Source organism: Pseudorasbora parva, chromosome 17, assembly GCF_024679245.1.
Source record: "Pseudorasbora parva isolate DD20220531a chromosome 17, ASM2467924v1, whole genome shotgun sequence".
In the NCBI taxonomy this organism is placed as follows: domain Eukaryota; kingdom Metazoa; phylum Chordata; class Actinopteri; order Cypriniformes; family Gobionidae; genus Pseudorasbora; species Pseudorasbora parva.
Window position 1 is genome coordinate 5749765 of NC_090188.1, and position 22882 is coordinate 5772646.

General features: G+C 38.0%; 1 protein-coding gene across 3 annotated transcripts in view; it reads left to right on the forward strand.

Moving 5' to 3' along the window:
• The window catches only part of LOC137044569 (arginyl-tRNA--protein transferase 1), a 102786-nt gene extending 91410 nt beyond the window's left edge, over positions 1-11376 (forward strand). For all 3 annotated transcript variants that reach the window (XM_067420627.1, XM_067420626.1, XM_067420625.1), the window contains exon 12: positions 10492-11376. In XM_067420627.1, the coding sequence (XP_067276728.1) occupies positions 10492-10670 (179 nt within the window). In that variant the 3' untranslated portion in view covers positions 10671-11376. The remainder of the gene's footprint in view (positions 1-10491) is intronic.
• Positions 11377-22882: the final 11506 nt, after the last annotated feature.

Genomic DNA, 22882 nt, shown 5'->3' on the forward strand with positions numbered 1-22882 from the left:
CTCATGGGAGTGTGTGATACTGGTTCCCTTTGGACATGAGATTTAGGACTAAGTAGAGCTGCACAATTCTTGAGAATCTTTTTTTTTTTTTTTTGAATCGAGATCACGTTTCTACCACGATTCTGAATAGTCAACTAAACAAAATCTTATTTAAACAAAATGACCTCTAAGAAAATGGAATTTACTAAAGGTTCTGACAAAACGTAATGGACCCTATTTTTATGTCCGAATCCACTTTTGCTAGTTTCATGACAGAAAAAAAACGGTCGGTGCTCAAGGTGCGTGGTATAAAAGAGTTGTCCCTATTCTCTTAATGAGTCATGGGTGTGTTTTGGGCGTAACGTGCAATAAACCAATTAGAGTCTCTTCTCCCTTTCCCTTTAAAAGCTAGTTGCGCTCGCACCATAGTGGATTCACTATTTACATGGCATAATTTTTGAGCGGAAAGAACTGTTCTCTAGTGAGGAAACGGATCTGCACGTCCAATGATTCCACGCCTGCTTGCTCTTCATTACTGCAAATAGGTAGGCTCATTTTGATACATGCAATGACTATCCTTTATCACATGTAGGCATTTTTTATATGTACACTAAAAATGCTTGTGTGCTCCTGTGCATCCCTGTGTGTAATAAGCAGAGTGTACATGCATTGTGGACCCACCTATACGCACATTATTAACTTAAAGGAAGTGTATGTAAGATTGTGGCCAAAACTGGTACTGTAATTACTTTCCCATCTCCCCCTCCCCCTGACTCGAGGTTTTCAGATAGTCTGCCGGATCCAGCAGGAACGTTTGTAGCTGCAGCTGTGGTAACTAGAGCAGATCTGGCAACCCAGATGCAGAAACACTACTGACTTCGTGATTGGTCGATAGGTGGAGGGTGGAGCTTTAGGCCCAAACACAACATGTCAACATCAGCATCAGTTGAGGGCTGCAACAAAAACTTTTAAATGACAACATCCTGGCCGGACTACTGTTGTTGGTGACGTATCAGGGCCATTTTATGATTATTTGAAATATTTCTTACATACAGTTCCTTTAACTTAAAAATATATATATTGCGCCATTGGCTTTAGCAGCCATATTAAGTTGCCTCAAAATAGGAATGCGCTAACAATACTTCTGAACACGCCTGGTATTCAGACCAGCAGCCCACCGAGTGTATGATAGGGCCCTAATTCCTAATTGTTGCAGCCTATTTAAAAACATTTAATACACTTTAATACATTTTTTATTTAAATTAGGTTTGAATTGATGATTAAAAAATTATGATTTTATGTCACTTGTTGCCACCTACTGGTGTAATAATGTAATTGATAGTCTTTATTTACAGTGCCAAGTTACTTTTAAAAAGAGATTAGTCTATTTGGATCGCTACTGCAGACATCAGTGTTTATATCCAAACTATGAACTTTTATCCCAGTAGTTCTGTGATCATTTAAATTATTGAAACACAAAAATAACAGTACTGTGTGGTTGAAAAGACTCTTTGTGAATCTCTTTCATACCTATACATGACATCATCTCTCTCTGGGTCAGCAGCACCAACACCTTGTCAAAGGCTTAATAATAGCCATAGCCAAATCATCGTCATTTAGGAATAAGATTGCGTGGGTGTTTGAATCAAAATCATGACCTAATATGACTAGCATAACTAAGTTACTGGGAGCAAGATTTTCAGATTCATCAATCAGATTTACTGTGGGCGGGCCTCGAAAAACCATGCAACCAATCAAACGTGTCACTTGTCATAGTGTGGCTGGTTAGGACAGAACAAAGATTAACTTGATGCATGGATAGGACACATGTTGGGGTGACCATTTTTTAAAATCAAAAACGCAATAAAAGTTATACTGTCAAGTTTATAAATTATGTAGTTAAAGATATAATGGCAATAATAAGAATGACCTCATCGCAGTCCTTATAGCTTCCCACACATTTTGTACTGGTTTTGATTGCAGAGCTTGGGAGGCCCATGGTCTTGTTTGACCTACCTCCGTGCAGACTGGCAGCCAGACGTGAGCCTTCATTTCCCCCAGTGTTTTTAAATCGTTCTTGTGGTGCCTCTAGTCCTACATGACCTGTTGTTCTTGGCCTGACAGACCAACTATTTCAGGCCTGTTTCTCTGCAGAGCTCAAGGCCAGCGGTCTGACGGTTGGTTATAAGGTCGATGTTTAGATTCTGTGAAAGCCGCATTAGGAAACCAATGTAGAAATGTCTGCGTTATAAACTACATGCCCTCTTTTGAAAAATGAGAGAAATATGATGCTTTTTATTAATCTCTGAGTTTATTTAGAAGGCTAATCTCACCCTCTTAAAGAGATAATTCGTCCACCATTCATGACATGCTTTCTTCTGCAGAACATAAAAGAAGATATTTTGATGTATTATATCTGCATACAATGGAAGTCATTGGGCTTCAGTGTTGCTTGGTTCCCAACATCTTCATCTTATGTTCCCCAAAAAAAGTCATTTTTCACATTTCATATCTTTTGTGAAATCAGGTTTGGAATGAAGTGAGAGTAATTAACAAAGTTCCTTTAAGACAAGTCATTTCACTCGGCGGCCATCTTTGAAATGCCTCTCGGGCATCCAAGTGCAGCTCCTATCTCTTTCAATGGAGAAACCTCAAATTCTCCAAAAGTGTTTGCCAAACTTACTATTACATTTAATATTTGGAATCACCAATTAAATCTTACAACAACTTTCTCATTTTTTTTCTTCTAAACTCTAAAATCATGACAATAAAAGAGCATTTTTCAGCCTGGACAAAGCTACTGCGCATGTGTAGTCCTAAACATGTCTCAGAACACTGCCTGTTTCTATAGCAACCGGAGCTTCTAAAGGCAGCTGCAGTGATGCGATGACTTTACTATTCAACCATTGGCACTTTGATTTAGAAGGCGGGGCTTATTCGCCATTTTGGGTGTTGAACTTTCTCCCATTCATAAGTAAAGTGCACAGTCTTCCTGTAGTCTTTGGTAATTAATTTCTACTTTTTTATTAGTATTATTTAAATGTTATTTGTGCAAGAGCATTTTCAAACTTTGTGACGTGCCAAGTTTGATGTCATTGGCACTAAACATTGTTTCTCATGTGTCTCCATAACAATTTAAATGATTTTAAATTGATTTATTTAAAATATTTTTAAAACTGATTTGTTTAAATTCTCTCCCCATTCTTTTTAAAATAATAATTAAAATGAATTTGCAATTTTCCAGTCAACTGTTGCCCCAGAAAACATGTGGTTTGCGGTTCAGACTAGTTCTTCTAGTTATACGTGATTATAGTACTGGTGACCTATCTGACATAATGTATTTGTACTGAACTAACAGACCTTGATTGATTAAATTAGGTGTGTGAGAGTTCAGAGCTGAAAGAAAAACAGTCTGTCAGACACTACAGAGTCAGGGCAATGAATGATCAAACCAGAGCAAGCTTATTTTAATGAGGTGCCCGAGGAGCACGTTTACTCACATACTGTTTGAACTCTTCAGTCGTGGGGGGACTCTCCTGATAAGGTGAATCTGGCTGTCTGATCTGTGTTTGTCTGGCAACATCCATTAACGGAGTACCAAACTAACCTCACAAGCTTCTCCTGACTGTCAGGATTCAGATCATTTCAGAATAATTAAATTTATGAGATGAGCGCTACTAAAAAAAAGTGTTGTGAAAATCTTGATTTTATTTGGCTTTGTTTACTGCGACATTCAACTGATGTGTTTTTCACATTCGATCTTTAGGACTGATAGTCTAGGTTAAATCTATGGCGCCATTGCCAAAGAAACTAATTCATCTGGTCTGTGAGTTTGAGGTCTAAACTAAATGTGATGAGGAAAAATTAAACACATTTTTATTGTGTTGCATTCGCTGCCAACACACATAGTTATCGGTTTGAATCAGTCTAACAAATTATTTGCTGAATCTGCCAGAGCGGTTACTGAATTAATGTTTCTCGCTGATTAAGTGGAAATTTATATTAAGGTGTGTAGTTAAAGATCTAGTACATATGCACAGAAGAGTTTAACCCCTTTAGCTGTTTTCCGCATAGACATGAAAATGCACTATCCAAATTGAAATGGTTGTAATTCAAGAATGCTTTGGAATATAGACAAAGGTTGGTCTTGTTTTAAATAAGACATTTGGCAGATTATTGTTGAATAATCTAAATAGTTATATATAGTTAGGAAATAGGAAAAAAAAGTTATTCAAGTTGGACTTTATTTATAATTGGCGTAAATATTTATATTTTATATAAAATATATATCTTTTTTTAGTTTTACTCAAATACTACAACAAAGTCAAAGCCAAAAATGTGAATAAGTTGCGTTCTAAATTTTTATGTTGATATGTCAATAAATTTGCTTTCAGTAAGATTTTGCGTGGTACAAAACTTTTGACTAAATATAGTAATAAGGAATACCATATATGTATATAACTTTTATACAATTTATGAAGTAGACATTCAATATGTATATACGTATTTCATGCGTTATAGTTCGCCACTACATCACAAATGTGGCAACAACAACAACAAAAAATCTTTATATTTAAAACATTTTCAGACCTTTTTTTTTCTTAAATTGAATGGATGAATTTTCTTTTGAACTCCTGGCATGAAAACGAACTGAGATTTCTACCAATCTTTCGTGATTTTATTCGTTAACCGCTATTTCAAAATAAACGTCTGAACATGCCTTAAAGGGTTAGTTCACCCAAAAATAAAATTCTGTCATTAATTACTTTCCTTCATGTCGTTCGACACCCGCAAGTCCTTTGTTCTTCTTTGGAACACAAATGAAGATATTTTTGTTGAAATCCGATGGCTCCGAAAGGCCTTCATTGACACCGATTTCATTTCCTCTCTCAAGACCCATAAAGGCACTAAAGACATCGTTACAAAGCCCATCTCACTTGAATCAGTGTATCGATTCATGTTTCGGATCGCGTGTCAAACCGCCAAACTGCTGAAATCATGTGACTTTGGTGATCCGAACCGCTGATTCGATTCACTGATTCATAACGGTTCGAAGCTTTGTTTTGAAATCGTCCCATCACTCTATAAGTCGTTATTCCGTTTTTTTGCACACAAAAACAATTTTTGACGCTTCATTAAATGATTGTAGAATCACTGTAGTGAGATGGGCTGTAACGACATCTTTATGGGTCTTGAGAGAGGAAATTACATTGGTGACAATGAAGGCCTTTCTAAACCATCGGATTTCAACAAAAATATTTTCACTTCCGAAGATGAAGGGAGGTCTTACAGGTGTCAAACAACATGAGGGTAAGTAACTAATGACAGAATTATTCTTATTTTTTTGGTGAACTAACCCTTTAAAGAGTATATTTTGAAATAATCTTTTTGCAAATTGATAAATTACTGCTCCTCTGTAATTTATGTTAAAAACCATTCACCAAATATGAAAACTGGAGATTGTAAGCCTTCAAATGATTTATAGTTTGTCAATATTACTTTAGATTTTTACTAAGATATTATTATTTTAGATATATAATGGTAAACATCCCACTGGTGACAGTTTTAAGGAAATAAATAGTTAAAGTATGTTCCAAAAACGTAGGAAACTTCTGTAGTTTCTCCAGACCACCTCCTCTTTCTCTTCGAGGAGCGTGCCGGGGTGTCAGCCTGACTCTCTCATTCCAGAGAAAGTCCGATCTATCACCTTTGACCTCTGACCCCGGGATAGATCTGGCCCTGAAGCAGCATGTCAGTGAACCTCCGGTGCGGCTGATTGAGAAAGTCTGATGCCGCTTGACAGGAGTGTTAATCGAGTGAAAGGATGGATGAAGGGAGTAAGAATGGGTCGGGGGATGGAGAGTGTGTTTATATACAGAGCGGATGTTTGGATTGTCTGAAAAGAGCCTGTCGTGACGGATCTGTACAGTGTTATTGTTGTGCTTAATTGAGCAGCTAAAAGCTTTCATTCTGAACTGTTTATTGCTGTTTAATATCTTGACACTGTTTTCATTCTTTTCTTTTTCTTTAGATCAGTGTGTCTTTGCTGAATGTCAATGTACACCAGGGTACAAAACCACATTGTTTAAATATAAAGGCATAAAAAAAATTGTTGTTTATTGGTTAATATACAGTAGTATAGTATAGTAGTTGAAAATATTAATACATTTAACAAAATAAGACTATTTTAAAAAAGGTTGAAACATTCACTGGTGCTCCAGAAGGAAGCCTGATGCATTAATAGTCGGGGAGAAAAACTTATTGAATTTGAAGATCAAGGTAAATTGTACTTAATTTGTCTTCCAGGAAATATGTAAGTATCGTTTGTTGTTTCCAAAGGGCAATTTAAAAAAATAAATAAATATATATATATATATATATATATATATATATATATATATATATCTTTCCAACATCATCCTGTTCAAATTGATAACGTTTCATCTGTGATTTTTTTTTAAAGAGTCATTTGTTCATGAATCAGACTGTCGAGCTGTATGTTCAATTATTTATGCAGCCAGTGAAGATGACAATATAGAAAATTGTTATTTGTTGTCTCTTTATAATTTTCCAATACCTGATCTCATGAAGTTGTGTGTAAAATACAGCTTCTTTTGCTGAACATTCATGGCTAGGTCCCATTTAATATAAATGACCTCGCCCACAGGGTACTACTGAATTTTTTTACTTTGTAAAATATGCCCACTTGAGTTGCATAATACCATGCTGAGCATACGTTCTCCTGCATTTTAGACACATTCACTTAGGTTGTCTCTTTAAAATGCTAATGTATTACACGACCTGCTTACCCTGGAGGACCGCAATCGTCAGCTCTGTATTCAAGGTTTCACATTTGTGCTGATTTAGAAGTTTTAAACTCAAAGCTTATTTTATTCAAGGAACTACAGTTTGATGCCCATGTATGAATAAATGAAGATTTTCAGTATAAAAGTATAAAGTAAGCTTTCATTTTCCACTAAAAGTTGCAGTACCTTACTGGGATAGAAACCGAGTATTGAGCGCCTAAAGGGGTTTTCCAGGGAATGTTTTTTCTTCTTCTTGAGTGGAAATAATAAAGCTCCCAGTGTTTGGTTTGGGGTGTAGGCAGGGGCTTCATACAGTTATGAGAGAACGTCCAGAACTTGCTGTTCACAGGTCTCGTCTGCTCTTCATTTATCATAGTTTATTGGATGTAGTGTGATAGACTGCCAGCTACCTCTCTTTTTCCTCTCTCCTTTTTTCTCTCTTGCTCACTCTTTTGCTGTCTGTCTTGCTCACACTCTATTTATCCTGCTTTATCTGTCTGCGCACAGCTATCGTCTTACGCTCTAGCATCTTTCTCCATTACAGGCCAGGATTAGGACAAATCAGATGCAGAACATATAGATATGCACGGCCTCTTCAGCTACAGAGACCCCAACAAGTGTTTTGACTTTTAAAAACATGAATTTTATTTTATTGCATCATATAATAAAATATTAATATATTATTTCATTTATTTGAAATTAAGATGCACACATTTCTCAGATTGTTAGGTTTGAAACAATAGATGTACTGTTTAATTAAGAATGAGATATTCTTAGTGTTTGTGATTGAGACCGATTTTGTTTGCAAAGGTGTATGCATATAATGCAAATACATTTAGACATGTTTTTGTGTTGCATAAGTGTTCAAATACTTTCTGGCACCATAGTGCACCAAAAGTACAGTGCGCTCCTAATCCATCTTGTTTTATTTTATTTTTTCCACCAACTTCACTGCTTAATAGAACATCTTAATCTTTGGGTGGAACTCTACTAGTTCGGGCTGGTTTATGTTGGTTAGTGGTGCTCTGGTGATGGTCAGCTGATCTGGAAAAACACCAGCATCCAAAACACAACATATGCAGGTCTTTTCAACAGCGTTCTCTCTCTTTTATCAGCATGAGATAACACTGTGGGTACTGTAGTTGTGCTCAAGTTTTATATTTCATTTCTCTTTCACTTCTCTTTTTTCATACCCCTCAATCTCCCACAACACTCAAGCTAAGTTTGAACAGTGTCTGTGTGGCGGATGGGTTTTACTGGGTCTATTACAGGGAAACAGTGTAAATTAAACCCCCTGTGTGTGTGAAACGATGAGGACTAATTTACATTACCCAGCATTCCCCATGAAATCTCTGTCAGCTGGCTTCCAGATGAGGCGTTTCACAGAGCGGGAACCATGAGTCGGTGTCAGATCTGTTAATAACAATCATAACTTTCACTAAAAAGAATCGCCAGAGTAATATATTGTTACTCATCTGTCACTGTTGGCCTGGAGTTTTGCATATCCCTGTGTTTATTTTCTCTTCTGTTCCTCCAGCTCTGTTTAAGGCTGGTGGCCTATAGTTTGTATATTTCTGTCACTTTGTGGTATGGCAAAGCACGTTTGCGATATTCTGGTATTTTCTTAGTACTTTTTGCCTTTTATATATATTTATGGCATTACTTTTTTGTCTTTGTATTTTATTTGAGTTTATTGAATTTCAAAGTATTTTAGAACTGAATTAATGCCTTTTAAATTCCAGTTCAGTTCCTGAATTTGAATTGAGGTAGCAAACAAGATGCAGACTTGCAATTTGAATTTAAGGTAGTAAAATTCAAACTAATTGCAAACCCTAGACATATACACATAGACCTCATTTAGAGGCGATCTCTATGGGCCCACTATTCGTGAGCCGTCTGCCTTATTGGAACAGACAAAGCCGGTCCGGGAACACTTAAGAGCAAGTTTAGTGTAAGTTTATCATTTTGTTAGGTAAGATGAAGGCGTTAGCTAACACTACATTTAAAAAGCACATATAAAAACAAACCAACACATTCTTTCTCACCTGTGACAGGTTTGTCCCATTTCTTCAGGAATTTAAATCTGGGTGGATTTTACGACCAGAGGCTGCGTAATGTTGTATGAACTTTAGAAAACTCTTTTATTTTTACTGTGAGGGATGACTGCATCTGAAATGTTGACCGCTCCAAGATGGCGGACGCGTTGACACGTCTGAAGCGGCTGAATGTGGGATGCATATAAAAGTCACTTTAAGGCAAGTCATTTGATTTGGCAGCCATCTTTAAAACTCCTTGGGTCATGCAAGTAACGTTCCTATCTCTTTGAGTGGGGAAACATCAAATTCTCCAAAACTGGTTTCCTATGCTCACATAGTGTTAAAAAACTAAGGCTAGATTTTTTTTAAGGCTAGACCAGCTAATGCAGACCAGCGTCCAACAGCAATGACTTTATCGATCAGCGGTTGGCTCTATTATTCCGCCATATTGCACGTTGCACTTTCTCTTATTCATAAGTATTATCTCATAGTCTTTGTAAATCTAAAATCTTTGTATCTATGATTGCAACATTTAACATTTAGCTTTTTCAGTAAAAATTACATTGAGTTGACGTTGTAATTCTTCATTTGGTTTAGTCAACCTGGCCTAGAAAATGTATTCTCCCTTTTTAACCTCCCGCTGCCTTGGAGGGCCATTTTCAGGCTTCTACAAATGACTGCATTCTTTTTTTGCATCAATTCTTGTTTTAACAGCTCATGGGGGAAGGTGTTGGCTTCTTGACTGAATACGCAATGTGTGTCTGAATTTTGGCTTGCCGGAGTGGAGTGAAGTCCTATAAACAAATGAGAACCGACTAAGCTGCTCTTTCACTGAAGGAGTCATTGTTACACGTCTCTGGCTGCTCTGCTCTGAGCCGCTGGTTTTGGACCGAGTCTGCTTCTATGTGAGATGATTGAGGTCAAGCTGTAGTAAGCTGACTGACCTGATGTTGTTGCCTAAGGGTGGAGAGATCCTTTTTCATCATCATACCTGGGTAGTTGTTGGTTCAAATCTGCACCTGACCCTCATTTGAACCTTTGATGGTGAGTTAAGTCCTGATGTTTAATCCTCCACCCAATGACTTAACTACATGTTGTTTCACTGATGAATGTAGAATTGAAGTAGCTTTGTTTCTTGGAGAGCTGCCTAGCTAGGCAATATTTTTAGGCAAAAATGAACATGTGCACGGTGATTGCCTGTGCAAATCTCAAAGCTAAGTTGTTGTGGTTGCTTACGTGTGAGGCTACGTGGTTGCAAGGGTGTTTTGGGTAGGGCTGGGCGATATGGCGCTATTATTGTGTATTGACGATGTCTCACTGGTACCACAATGTCGATAATAAAAGTCAGTTACAAGACAATAACGCCAACATCAAGGAAAATTATATTAAATGTCTATTTTGTATAGTAATTAATAGGGTTAGAAAAAAAAATCTGTTCTGGAATCACAAGATACTTAAAGGACAGCTCCAGTGAAAAATTAACCTAGGTGTAATTTACACATGGTTACCAAGTAGATCGTTCTCTGGGATGCGTTTTCATGGAAAACAAATGTAAAGTTGTACCTCTAAAAACAGATTAGCTAATAGCTTACTGATTTGTAATGATCCTGCAGCCTTTTAGTTTCTCAGGATTTGTTTAAGTTTTCTCCTCTTTCTGTGTCCTTCTGTAGGTGATGCTCTTGCGCTGAAGGATCTGGGCAGGGCGCTAGTGCTCCACAGGAGGACAGTGATGCCCTACGCGGCCTACGCCCGCAAGCGGAAGGGTTCAAACGACGAGAAGGAAGTGGAGCAGTATGCTAGTCTGGTGGGCCAGACGTGTGCAGAGAAAATTCTGCTCTACAGAGCTTAGAGCCCCTTTGTACCTTACAAGCATCTGTCTGTCTGTCCGTCTGTCTTTCGAAACATGTAAGTGCTTGTATGCTTGTCTGTTTATTGTCTCCCTGATTGTTTATTTGTCTGCTTTTCTCCGTGTTTTTGTCATTTCCCCCATGTGTACTGTTTGCTTTCTTGTGTTGTACTGCTGTGGATTGCTTCACTCTTTCGTAATCTCTTTGAACTCTACTTTTATATTGTCTGTCCAGCAGCGCTTTGCAATAATCCGACTCGCACACATGCAACAACACATATGTTGCCTGACAATGTATCCCAGAATATTACCCATTTACTCACCAATCACACTGAACTAGCTATATGTAAAAAGAAATAATGTGCGACCCTGTATATACGTCATGTCTGGATATTTCTAGACTGTGGTTGCGCTGAAACTTTTGGCCTTTTGTGGCACAATCACTGCCTTTCCAAATTGTTTAATGTTCCCAGTACTTATATTCTCCTAAAGAGACTAATACCTTCCAAAGCAGGTGCTATGACACAATGTTATACAGCGGACGACTTGTTATTGGCTTTGGTGAATGGTTGAATCAATCCATTTTCCTGTGGAACAGATTTTTCTTTTCTTACTTTGTCTTTCAGTTGAAGTAATAAGTCGAGTGCTTTTATTTTAATATTATTGTTTTGTTTCAAGTAAACTAAAATAAAGAAATTATATAATCTGGTTTGGTCTCAGTTTGTTGGACTCAAAGCACCATTTTTTTGTATTCAAGTGCTCAAGCGTCTCCTCTGCAGCTGTAGGTGACATTATCTGGGCCAAACTCCAGTCCTCGTTCCTGTGCTTCAGTCAGATCTAAAGACTAACATGTGAATGCTGATGCAGAGCTGACTCACTCGCGTCTGGCCGGGGACGGTGTGTTTTGTCGGCAGAACTGGCTCTGTTGAGAAGGGGTGGGTGGCCTTGGTGTTAAACCAAGAGCGAGAGCCAGCTGTAGATTCGGAAAACATGCAAAATGAACTACGGCAGGAGTCACCTGACATCTGATGAAATTCATTCCATCTTTGGATTGCCACATGAATAACTCTTGGTCGATAGTCAAAAGTTGAGATTATTGCAGCCTTTTCTGTCCGAGAACGGCCCACTTATATAGATGGTTTGACTGACATGTAAAGTGACCAATCACAGGTCATTTTGTTTTGAAAGGTGAGTTTATCACTTTACGCTGCCGTAATAGGTTGGTGTGAGACAAAAACAACTAATTGCCCAGCGGTGTCTTTACATGGCGTTGTTGTGAATTTTTGTCAATACAAAACAAAAAAAGAATTGATAATTGCACAGATTTTTATAGAAGGTAATAATTTTTAAATGTTTTTAAAAGAAGTCTCTTGCTCACTAAGGCCACATCCACACGAAGCTAGAGCTTTCCCTATCTGATCTTTTTCTGAAGGAGAGTTATGGCTAGAAGGGGTACAGAAACGTTTGGAAGGGAGGCAAAATCGCACAATAAAATAACAAGTAAATTTGCAACTTACCAAATTGTGTTTTATTAACGCCTACACCTAGCCTGACAAGCCAGACGCACATCGAGATGTTTGGTCTGGAAACTCACCACTGACAGCTCAATCTGAGGGGCGGGATAAACGGTTGTCTTTCTGACTCCCTCTGCACGCGATAGGATAGCGCTACAACCAACCAGAGCAACGAAGGTGAAGCAGAGCTTGTTAATAGATTAAACATTCGCCGTTTCCGGTCGGCTATACTCCGAACACATCTTCCCTTCTTAAGAATGACTTCAGTGCCGTTCTTTGTTCTTTTCTCAGAGAAAAGCTGAACTCCAAGTCTTCCAGAGTCGCGGTCAAAGCTGATTCGAAAGACCGCCGTTCGCCAGTTTCTGTGTTTACTAGAAGCACGCAAGCGCAACTCACCCATTATGTTAAGCCCCACCCACTGACTCTATACATGATGTGATTGGCCCGACCAGAGTTAGGCTTTCACAGCTCAGAAGTTTATAGAGAGTTGCTAGACGACACTCACGGCAGATTAGATTTGCTGCCGCTAGGGTGCGTCTAGATTTCTAGGCTAGCCTACACCTACCCCAGCCCTAAACTTACCGTTACAATAATGAAAACCATATGGGCGGGCCGGAGACTGCATTTTTTAAAGTTAAAAATATAGTTTAAAAAAATGTTTTTAATGTATTTTTTTAACCTGTGATCAAAGCTGAATTATCAGCATTATTACTCCAGTCTTCAGTGTCACGTGATCCTTTTATCATTCTAATATGATGATTTGCTGCTCAAGAAACATTTCTGATTATATTTGTTGAAAATAGTTGTGCTGATTTATATTTTTTTGGAAAATGTGATGTATTTTTTACATTTCCGGATACTTTGATAAATAGAAAGTTCAAAAGACCAGGATTTGTAATGACTAATATTCAGTATTATTCAGAGTATTCTGAGTATTCATTTCCTTTAAAAAAATTTACTCCATACTTTTGAACAATATTTTAGTTCTACGGGTCAATATTTAGTTCATTGTGTCTTTAAAAGATTTGTTTCCATTAACCTGGTGAACTTTGTCGAATCAGAAGTGCTTGTGGTTAACATTACTTTGCTTTTCAGGTACTATCCTGTACACCTTGAAATCCGAAGCTATCACATTAAGGCTCGTCGGAGGAAGCAAGTGCCATTTTTCTATGCAGTATCCATCGGATGTTTTGGGACCGTGCTGTCTGTCGGTGTGTCGTCTACATGCCTCTTACGTTGCACTTTTCTGTGTTACTGTTTTATCTTTCTCTTCTAGTCTCTGGGTTCTCTGTTGGCGCTGCCACACTGTGTTAGCGTCTCTGAGCTGTGGAAGCTGGACTCTGGAGCCAGGACTGTAAAAACACCAGGCATCACTTTACCATTATAGAACATTTGGCCATGAAATGTTTAAGAGGGCTGTGAGCCACAAGCTATTTGAGATGACAGACAAAATTGTTTAGTTTGTCCTAAATCATCTAGTCCTTCTTTAGCATCCTCATTATATCAGCCTCTCAGTCACATTATCTCATTTAACATTTCAATTTGAATTCGTTAATATAGCTGAAGTGTGTTTTTATGGTTATATACTTTTTCTTATGATAAAATGCTTTTGTTCTACAAGCTAAAATGTATTGATTTAATTTGCCCCTTTTAGAAGCCTTCATTTTTGTAGGATTGTTGGATATCGTAGACGGTTGTAGAAGGATATCTAAAATGAACGACATACGAGTAGAAAGGATGCAGACCGTGGATTCAAACGTGCCTTGATGCCTTCATTCCTCTGTATACTGCTTGCAAAGGTATCATTTTTCAGGTTTCGGGACACATCCAAGATCGTTTCCAATCCTCTCTGAGGCTGCATTCCACACAATCTGTTTTACCAGCTTATTTCAGTGGAGGTAAACTCTCTGGTAGTGTTTAAAGTATGTTCAAACACACAAACTTTGGTAAATCCCCTTTACTGCACAGTTTGATTTGAAGAAATGCACTTGGATTTAGTACCATCGAGTGGCGACCACAGGACAGAAACACTGGTTGCTTTGTGGCGCTGGTGAAGATTTTTCTCTGCTCTTAGACTCTCTTCAAGTTTCATGGAATTAACCGCTGGGTTTCCGCATGGATGGCCACATGAACCAAAGGGAAGCAGAGAAAAGGAAAACGGTAAACATGGAATGAGATGAGAGGATGTAATGTAACCTCTGGTAATGATTCTGCCGTCATCCCACTCAATCGACTGCCATTGGGTAAAATGAATCAGATTATTTCGATGACTTGGGCATGGTGAGGTTAGTCTTGATTTTATTTTAATAACCAGCGTTTTGTACTGTATCAGGTTAAGCATAAAAGCAGTTGTCTGGACTGTATTATGGATGATAACAACATGATATTTCATATATAAAATACTAGGGCATATAAATGTGGCATTCAAACAGCATTACTATTTTAATGTCTTATTTAATGTTTTATTTTATTTTATTGATTAATAAAGAAATGTACCTTTTTTAATGAGTATGCATTCATTTATCAAATGTGATAGTAAATACTTTTAGAATGTTACAAAATATTTTAAAGAAATGTTCTTTAATAAAAAAAAATTTTTTTTTATTTAATGTACAAAATATGCAGCAAAACTGTTAAGAAATGTTTCTTAAGCATCAAATCATCATATTACAATGATTTCTGAAGGATCGTGTGACACTGAAGACTGGAGGAATGATGCTAAAAAAAAGTCAGTTAAATTCAGTTTTCACATAGAAAACACCAATCACACATAACATTATGACCACTGATATAATGCTTTGTTAGTGGGTGGGATATATTAGGAAGCAAGTGAACATTTTGTCCTCAAAGATGATGTGATGTTAGAAGCAGGAAAAATGGGCAAGCGTAAGGATTTGAGTGAGTTTGACAAGGGCCAAATTGTGATGGCTAGACGACTGGGTCAGAGCATCTCCAAAACTGCAGCTCTTGTGGAGTGTTCCTGGTCTGCAGTGGTCAGTATCTATCAAAAGTGCTCCAAGGAAGGAACGGGGGTGAACCGGCCACAGGGTCATGGGCGGCCAAGGCTCATTGATGCTCGTGGGGAGCGCGAAGGCTGGTTTGTGTAGTCCGATCAAACAGATGTGCTACTGTAGCTCAAATTGCTCAAGAAGTTAATGCTGGTTCTGATAGAAAGGTGTCAGAATACACAGTGCATCACGTATGGGGCTGCATCGACATAGACCAGTCAGGGTGCCCATGCTGACCCCTGTCCACTGCTGAAAGCGCCAATAGTGGCTTACCTGGGGAACAAATGGTACCAGGATGCACTATGGGAAGAAGGCAGTGTGATTCTTTGGGCAATGTCTGCCATCCATGTGGATGTTACTTTGACACGCTCCACCTACCTAAGCTTTGTTGCAGATCATGTTCATCCTTTCATGGAAATGGTTTTTCCTGGTGGCTGTGGCTCTTCCAGCAGGATAGTGCTCCTGACACAGAGCAAAATTAGGTCAGGAAGAGTTTAAGGAGCTCAACAATGAGTTTGAGGTGTTGACTTGGCCTCCAAATTCCCCAGATCTCAATCCAATCGAGCATCTGTGGGATGTGCTGAACAAAAAAGTCTGATCCATGGAGACCCCACACCATTTTTACTGATTTCTTGATCAAATAAATGCAGTTATTGTCAGTACTATATAGTCATACCATCTTTCACTGTGGTACTATTGTAATTTTTTCCCCCATCTAATCAAATCTCAGATCTGGATTGAATCGTGGCTTTCAGCTGTTGGTGCATCAGAATGAACGTGGCAAACAGGCATGTCCCCTGTAAACATTATCTCTCCTCTGGCCTCCTTTATCTGTCCATTTAGAGAAGCTTGTTTTTCTGTCTCGACACAGGGGCTCCAGCTAAACACTCACAATGCCCATCAGTGTGTGTGTTTGTGATACGTACGTGCTCTTTATACATGTTTGTGCTGGCACGGACACAAGAAGGAGCGAGTGTTTTTTCTTTGGTCTCGTATGAGGGCCGTATCCTGGCATGAGGGGTCAGCTTTCTAATTTTGTGGTTGTATTTTTGATTTTTGTGCCTTTGACTTGTTCTTCTGGATGCATGTTGTTTTGTTTGGCAGCCAGATGAGCGGTACAACTTCATCAGATATTCTGAGCGCTGCATGTTTATATCGCTCAATCAACAGTGATGATCGCATTGAAGCTTTAAGTAAATCACTGCTGAAGTTTGATTTGTTGAAACCATCCATGTGTCGTAGTTTCCTAACCTCTCCTTCTCTTTGTGTTTTTCATGGCACCCAGACGGGCCATGAGCGGAAGCACAGCGGCCAGAGGAAGATCCGAAGTGTATTGTGAACAGGGGCCCTGGATTAAGTGTACCAGGGCCTAAATGCAGGGCTTTTCTCTGAGGGATTAGGCCTGGGGTCTGTTGGACCCCCGCTTCCCCTCTGGCTCTGTCAGTAAAATTCATCTGCTTTGAACCGTGATGCTTGTGTGAGTCCGCTGGCGGCCGTATTATGCTCATTTATTTTTAGTTCATAGTTTTATTCTTGGGGTCTGCTAGAAAAGGGGTTTTAAATATTTTAGATGTTAGGTACAGACCCCAAAATAGAGACCCCCATCCTAAATTTAAAAGAGCACTGTCTTTTATAAACACCATGTTTATACACTGAAAAAATATTATAATCTAAAACTAGTTTCTGTCCATTTATATTATCGGGTTTTCTACTAACTATAATGTGTTAAATGTATTATTTATTTATTTTATTTACAAACCTGATTCAAAAAAAGTTGGGACACTGTACAAATTGTGAATAAAACCAAAATGCAATGATGTGGAAGTTTCGAATTTTGTTATTTTATTCAGAATGCAACAGATGACATATCAAATGTTTAAACTGAGGAAATGTATAATTTTAAGGGAAAATAAGTTGATTTTAAATTTCATGGCAACAACACATGTCAAAAAAGTTGGGACAAGGCTATGATTACCACTGTGTGTCATCCCCTCTTCTTTTTAGTCTGCAAAAGTCTGGGGACTGAGGAGACAAGTTGCTCAAGGTTAAGAATAGGAATGTTGTCCCATTCTTGTCAAATACAGGCTCAACTGTCTTAGGTCTTCTTTGTCGCATCTTCCTCTTTATGATGCGCCAAATGTTTTCGATGGGTGAAAGATCTGGACTGCAGGCTGGCCATTTCAGTGCCCGGATCCTTCTTCTACGCAGCCATGATGTTGTAATTGATGCAGTATGTGGTCTGGCATTGTCATGTTGGAATATGCAAGGTCGTCCCTGAAAAAGACATCGTCTGGATGCGAGCATATGTTGTTCTAGAACTTGGATATACCTTTCAGCATTGATGGTGCCTTTCCTGATGTGTAAGCTGCTCATGCCACACACACTCATGCAACCCCAGAGATGCAGGCTTCTGAACTGAGCGCTGATAACAACTTTGGTTGTCCTTGTCTTCTTTAGTCTGGATGACATGGCGTCCCAGTTTTCCAAAAAGAACTTCAAATTTTGATTTGTCTGACCACAGAACTGTTTTCCACTTTGCCACAGTCCATTTTAAATCGCGCTTCTGTATCATGTTAAGATATGGCTTCTTTTTTGACCTATAGATTTAGCCGGCGACGGCGAATAGAACCGCGGATTGTGTTCACCGACAATGTTTTCTGGAAGTTTTCCTGAGCCCATGTTGTGATTTCTATTACAGTAGCATTCCTGTATGTGATGCAGTGCCGTCTAAGAGCCCGAAGATCACGGGCATCCAGTAGGGTTTTCCAGCCTTGACCCTTATGCGCAGAGATTCTTCCAGATTCTCTGAATCTTTTGATATTATGCGCCGTAGATGATGATTTTTCTCTGAGAAACTCCTACCTGATATTGCTCCACTATTTTTCGCTGCAGCGTTAGGGGAGTTGGTGATCCTCTGCCCATCTTGACCTCTGAGAGACACTGCCACGCTGAGAGGATCTCTTTCATATCCAGTCATGTCGCCAATTGACCTAATAAGTTGCAAATTGGTCCTCCAGCTGTTCCTTATATGCACATTTAACTTTTCCGGCCTCTTATTACAACCTGTTCCAACTTCCAACTTTTTGGGAATGTGTAGCTCTCATGAAATCCAAAATGAGCCAATATTTGGCATGCCGTTTCAAAATGTCTCAGTTTCAACATTTGATATGTTATCTATATTCTATTGTGAATAAAATATAAGTTTATGAGATTTGTAAATTATTGCATTCCCTTTTTTATTCACAAATTGTACAGTCCCACATTTTTTTGGAATCGGGTTTGTAATTTGTATTTATTTATATTTATAAATAAACATTTTTATTTTAATGACATTTTTATTATCATTCTAATTATTATTTCAATTTTTTTTTCAGTTTTCTTCTAGACTTTTCTGATGACCCCTTCACTTCCCCCTTTTTTACCTTCTGCCTGAAACTCTGTTTTATTTCCTGTCTCTTTAAAGCTTACATTTCCAAAAAGCCCAGTCTGTTTTGATTGGTCAACGCTTAGAGCGTGTGTCAGAAATGTAACCGCTGTAAACTTTATTGAATCTATGCTAACTATGGTGTCAGTATTGGAAGTCAATTGTTTTTTGCCATTGCAGCAAATAAAAAAGTGTCTTCTCAACATGGCCAAACCTATGGAGCCACACACGACATGACATACAGGAAAAAATATGTAATTCGTGGCAATGAATTAACAAATCACTCCCACGACTTACTAATACACTGTTTACTCATTTTGATAGTTAATTTTGACTATGGAAATTGACTATTCAAATACTATGGAAGTCAACAGGATGTGTCAACTGTTTGGTTACTGACATTCTTCAAAATATCTTCTTTTGTGTTCAGCAGAAGAAAGAAACTCACACAAGTTTGAAACAACATGTGGGTGAGTACATGATGTCAAATTTAATTTTTGGATAAACCATCCCTAAGTAAATTGGATTCATTCCCTTGTTTTAGTTCAATCAAAACAAGGAAATTAGTATAACGTGTGCACGATTTACTAAATTGAGGGAACAAATTATTATATTGTGCATGATTTAATAAAATGAGGATATTGTGCGTACAATTTAGTAAAACGAGGGAACGAATAATTAAATTAAGCGCTCGATTTACCAAATAGAGGGAACATATTATTAGATTGTACACATGATGTACTAAACCAAGAGAACAAATTCTTAATTTGTGGCCACTGTATATATATATTTGTGTCGCCATGTCTTGTCCAGGGCTCCGTACAAATCACTTACCTGACTGTTCTTACCACTTTCCCAAAGTAGCTAGCAGATGGGTATTAATGTGTAGCGTGACGTAGTTACGTCATGGAAATAGTGGCAGGGCTACATTCGAAGGACAAAATGGAGTATGGTCAGTGATGTCTAGATAGGAGCTCACTAGAACTGTGGAAAATAAACATTCTCTCTCTGTCCTCAAAACCTCAGGTAAAATGGGGTTTATATTTGAAACACTCTACATCTTGCACCTTTATGAATGCTGTTGTTGTTCTCCCAGTCTTGGCATTGGCATTGAAACCCTGCTGTGTCTCAGGGAGAGTTGGCCCGTGTGCGACAGCAGAAAAATGCTTGAAGATTTAAGATTATAAAATCTCAGAGGTTTATGGTCCGGTGCAGCCACACGTTCCCTTTGGGCCAAGTTATTTTTCTTATGAACTCAGTCAAACTAGGGTTTTCTTGAAGCTTGAGTCAATATGTGTTTGTCTTTGCTTTGGTAGTGTCGTAATGGAGACGCGTTCCAATGTGTTGAGCGCTCGTTCTCTTCAGGAGCTGTTCTCACCTGGACTCTGTCATGGATAAATGCGCCCATGCAATTAAAAGCAACAAGTGTACTACTGTTCACTGGTTTTTGTTCAGCTAAAGATGTGCTTCCTTCACCCTCCTTGTCTGTTTCTCGGCTCTTCACACCTCATTTGATGCTGTAAATGCTCTTGGCTCGGCTCTTCGTCCAGTAAATGGTACTTCTGCTCATTAATAGTCTATAATAGCCCATTATTCCAAGAACCGCTATTGTTCGGTGGGTTCATTTTCCAACCCAGTCTTTATTTTATTTATTTATTTATTTTATTCCCAGTAGATCTTGTTATGAGACTCATATTTGTTCATTTGGTTCCAGTTGCATTTTTTCGGGGGAACTGAAGTATTATGATGAGGTATTGTAATGAGGTTGATGTAAATGTGATAGACTGCCAGAAAAGTGTCTAGCTTTGGGTTCAATAAAACGGAAATAAAATGTTGTCATCATTTAATCACCCTCATGCTGTTTCAAACATAACATTTTTTTTCTTGTTTTTGTTTTTCTTTTCTTGTTTGCTTTCTATGACAGCTCATGTTGTTTTGGACCCCATTTACTTTAATTATATGGAGAGAGAAAAAAAAATCTTTGAAATACCTTTTTTAATCTACAATATTTTGTGTTGCACTGAAGACATAGTCATACATGTTTGGAACAGGTTTTTGAACACGAGAGGGAATAAATGCTGACAGATTTATTTTTTTGAACTGTCTCTTTAAGAGTCATCTGTCAATCAGCAACATCAGAGCCTGTTTGCAGTTTAATATGAACAAGATGGCAGGACATGAACCGGTGACGTAACGTCTCACTGCTGGTGAGTAGATGTGCACTGTGTTTTGGTACGTTTGCGGTAAAGCCGAAAGCGCGTTTGCTGCGTCCTCATTGTGCGTAAATCACACATACTGAGACATTTACTGCCCTTCCTGATTTAACACACATTTCAGCAATGTCAAAAATGTTTCAAACATTACATCCTCCTAAATCCTGCATTATTTTTACATCTAAAAACAAACAGATGTGCTGATTTACTAAACACTTACTACAGACTTAGCTGTCATGATGAAACGTGGATTGGTTTTGGCACATGCCAAAATATAGGCCTGTATTTCAGGTCCGTTTTTAAAGTGGATCTATTCTAGACATATTCATAAACTGTATCTATTCATAAACTGTGTAAGTCTGTTGGTTTGTACCTTCCAGAAGATGGGTGGAGTGACTGTTTGGCTTTTTCCATGCTCTTGTCCAAAACTCTGTAACCGGACTGCTTGACCACAGACTCATCACTGCCCTTGGATGGATGAACTGCTGATTTGGAGAAACATTCAGAAGTAACTGGTTTTTCCTCTAAAACAATCAAATCATACTGACGTAAGCAATCCATGCTAGACACTTTTCAGATTGGATTCATAAACTGTACGTCCATGACCACCACCTGCAAATATTCTGCAGTCAGCATTGTGGTCTGATCTGATTAGTGCAGAAAAGACACACACACACACACACACACACACACACACACACACACACACACACACACACACACACACACACACACACACACACACACACACACACACACAGTCTGTCTGTCTGTCTGTCTGTCTATCTATCTATCTATCTATCTATCTATCTATCTATCTATCTATCTATCTATCTATCTATCTATCTATCTATCTATCTATCTATCTATCTATCTATCTATCTATCTATCTATCTATCTATGTGATTAATCTAAACACTGTAAAAAATTATTGTTGGTTTAACTTAAAAAAGTAAGTAACCTGGTTGCCTAAAAATTTTGAGTTTATTGAAATTAAAAATTTGAGTTGATACAATGAAGGACACTTATTTAATAAATAGAAGCTCAAAAATATTATTGTATCTAAACCACATAAAAAAAAAAAAAAAATCATGAAAATAGCACAATTTGGCATGTTTCACTGCGTCATCAGAAATAAAACACACACAATTACCCAATATGCTTACAAAATTGTTTAATAATATTTTAATAAAGGTTGTCGAATCTCAAAAAATGTTCATTGTATTAACTCAAAAATTTAATTTCAATGAACTCAAAATTTTAAGGCAACCAGGTAACTTATTTTCTAAATATTTTTTTACAGTGTATGACAGCACTGGATGAGCGCTTTAATATGTATAACTGATATAACATTATACTGTATATAAGATTAAGAATGAAAAGTTTACTCTTAATACAGTATGTAGGCTTAAAAAGTATAAAATAAACCAATAAAAATACTACTAATTTCATTTGGCATTGTACTTTAAGATTATTTATAAGATTTTTACAACCCTGATCTAAATTGTCGTGAAATGATATTTTCCCATGTTGGTTTGTAATTGTGGTCAGCTATTTTAGATTATTCTGTATTTAAATGACACTTAGGTTGATTTACATGTCAGCCAAAGGCCTCTTCCTGTCAAAGTGGGCAGGTTTTGGTGAAAGCTCAAACGTCTGTATAACCTGGCCCGGGTCTAATGTTTTGAGACACTGGTTTCTCACTTACTGTCTTGGCTGAGGTGGTTTAACTGAGAATATTGTGGTTTAATTAACAGTCATTAGAGAGCAGAGAGGAGACATGCTTCATTAAAGCCCAGCGCCTCGGGCCTGAGGGAAACCAGCGGATCGGACCCTTCCTAACCCGACTTCACAAAACAACCTCAGCACGTTCATGTGGTTTCAGCTGCGTTATAAAATTATACACTGCTTTTTCAATTACTCTGCTACTGTGAGAGGAGAGTGACTCGATCAACTCTGCTGACACGATAACATATAAAATACAGTAACAGTACCATAACCATATCACTTCTGCAGGTGTGTCAGCTTTGAGAAGAAAACTACACACTAGTAAGGA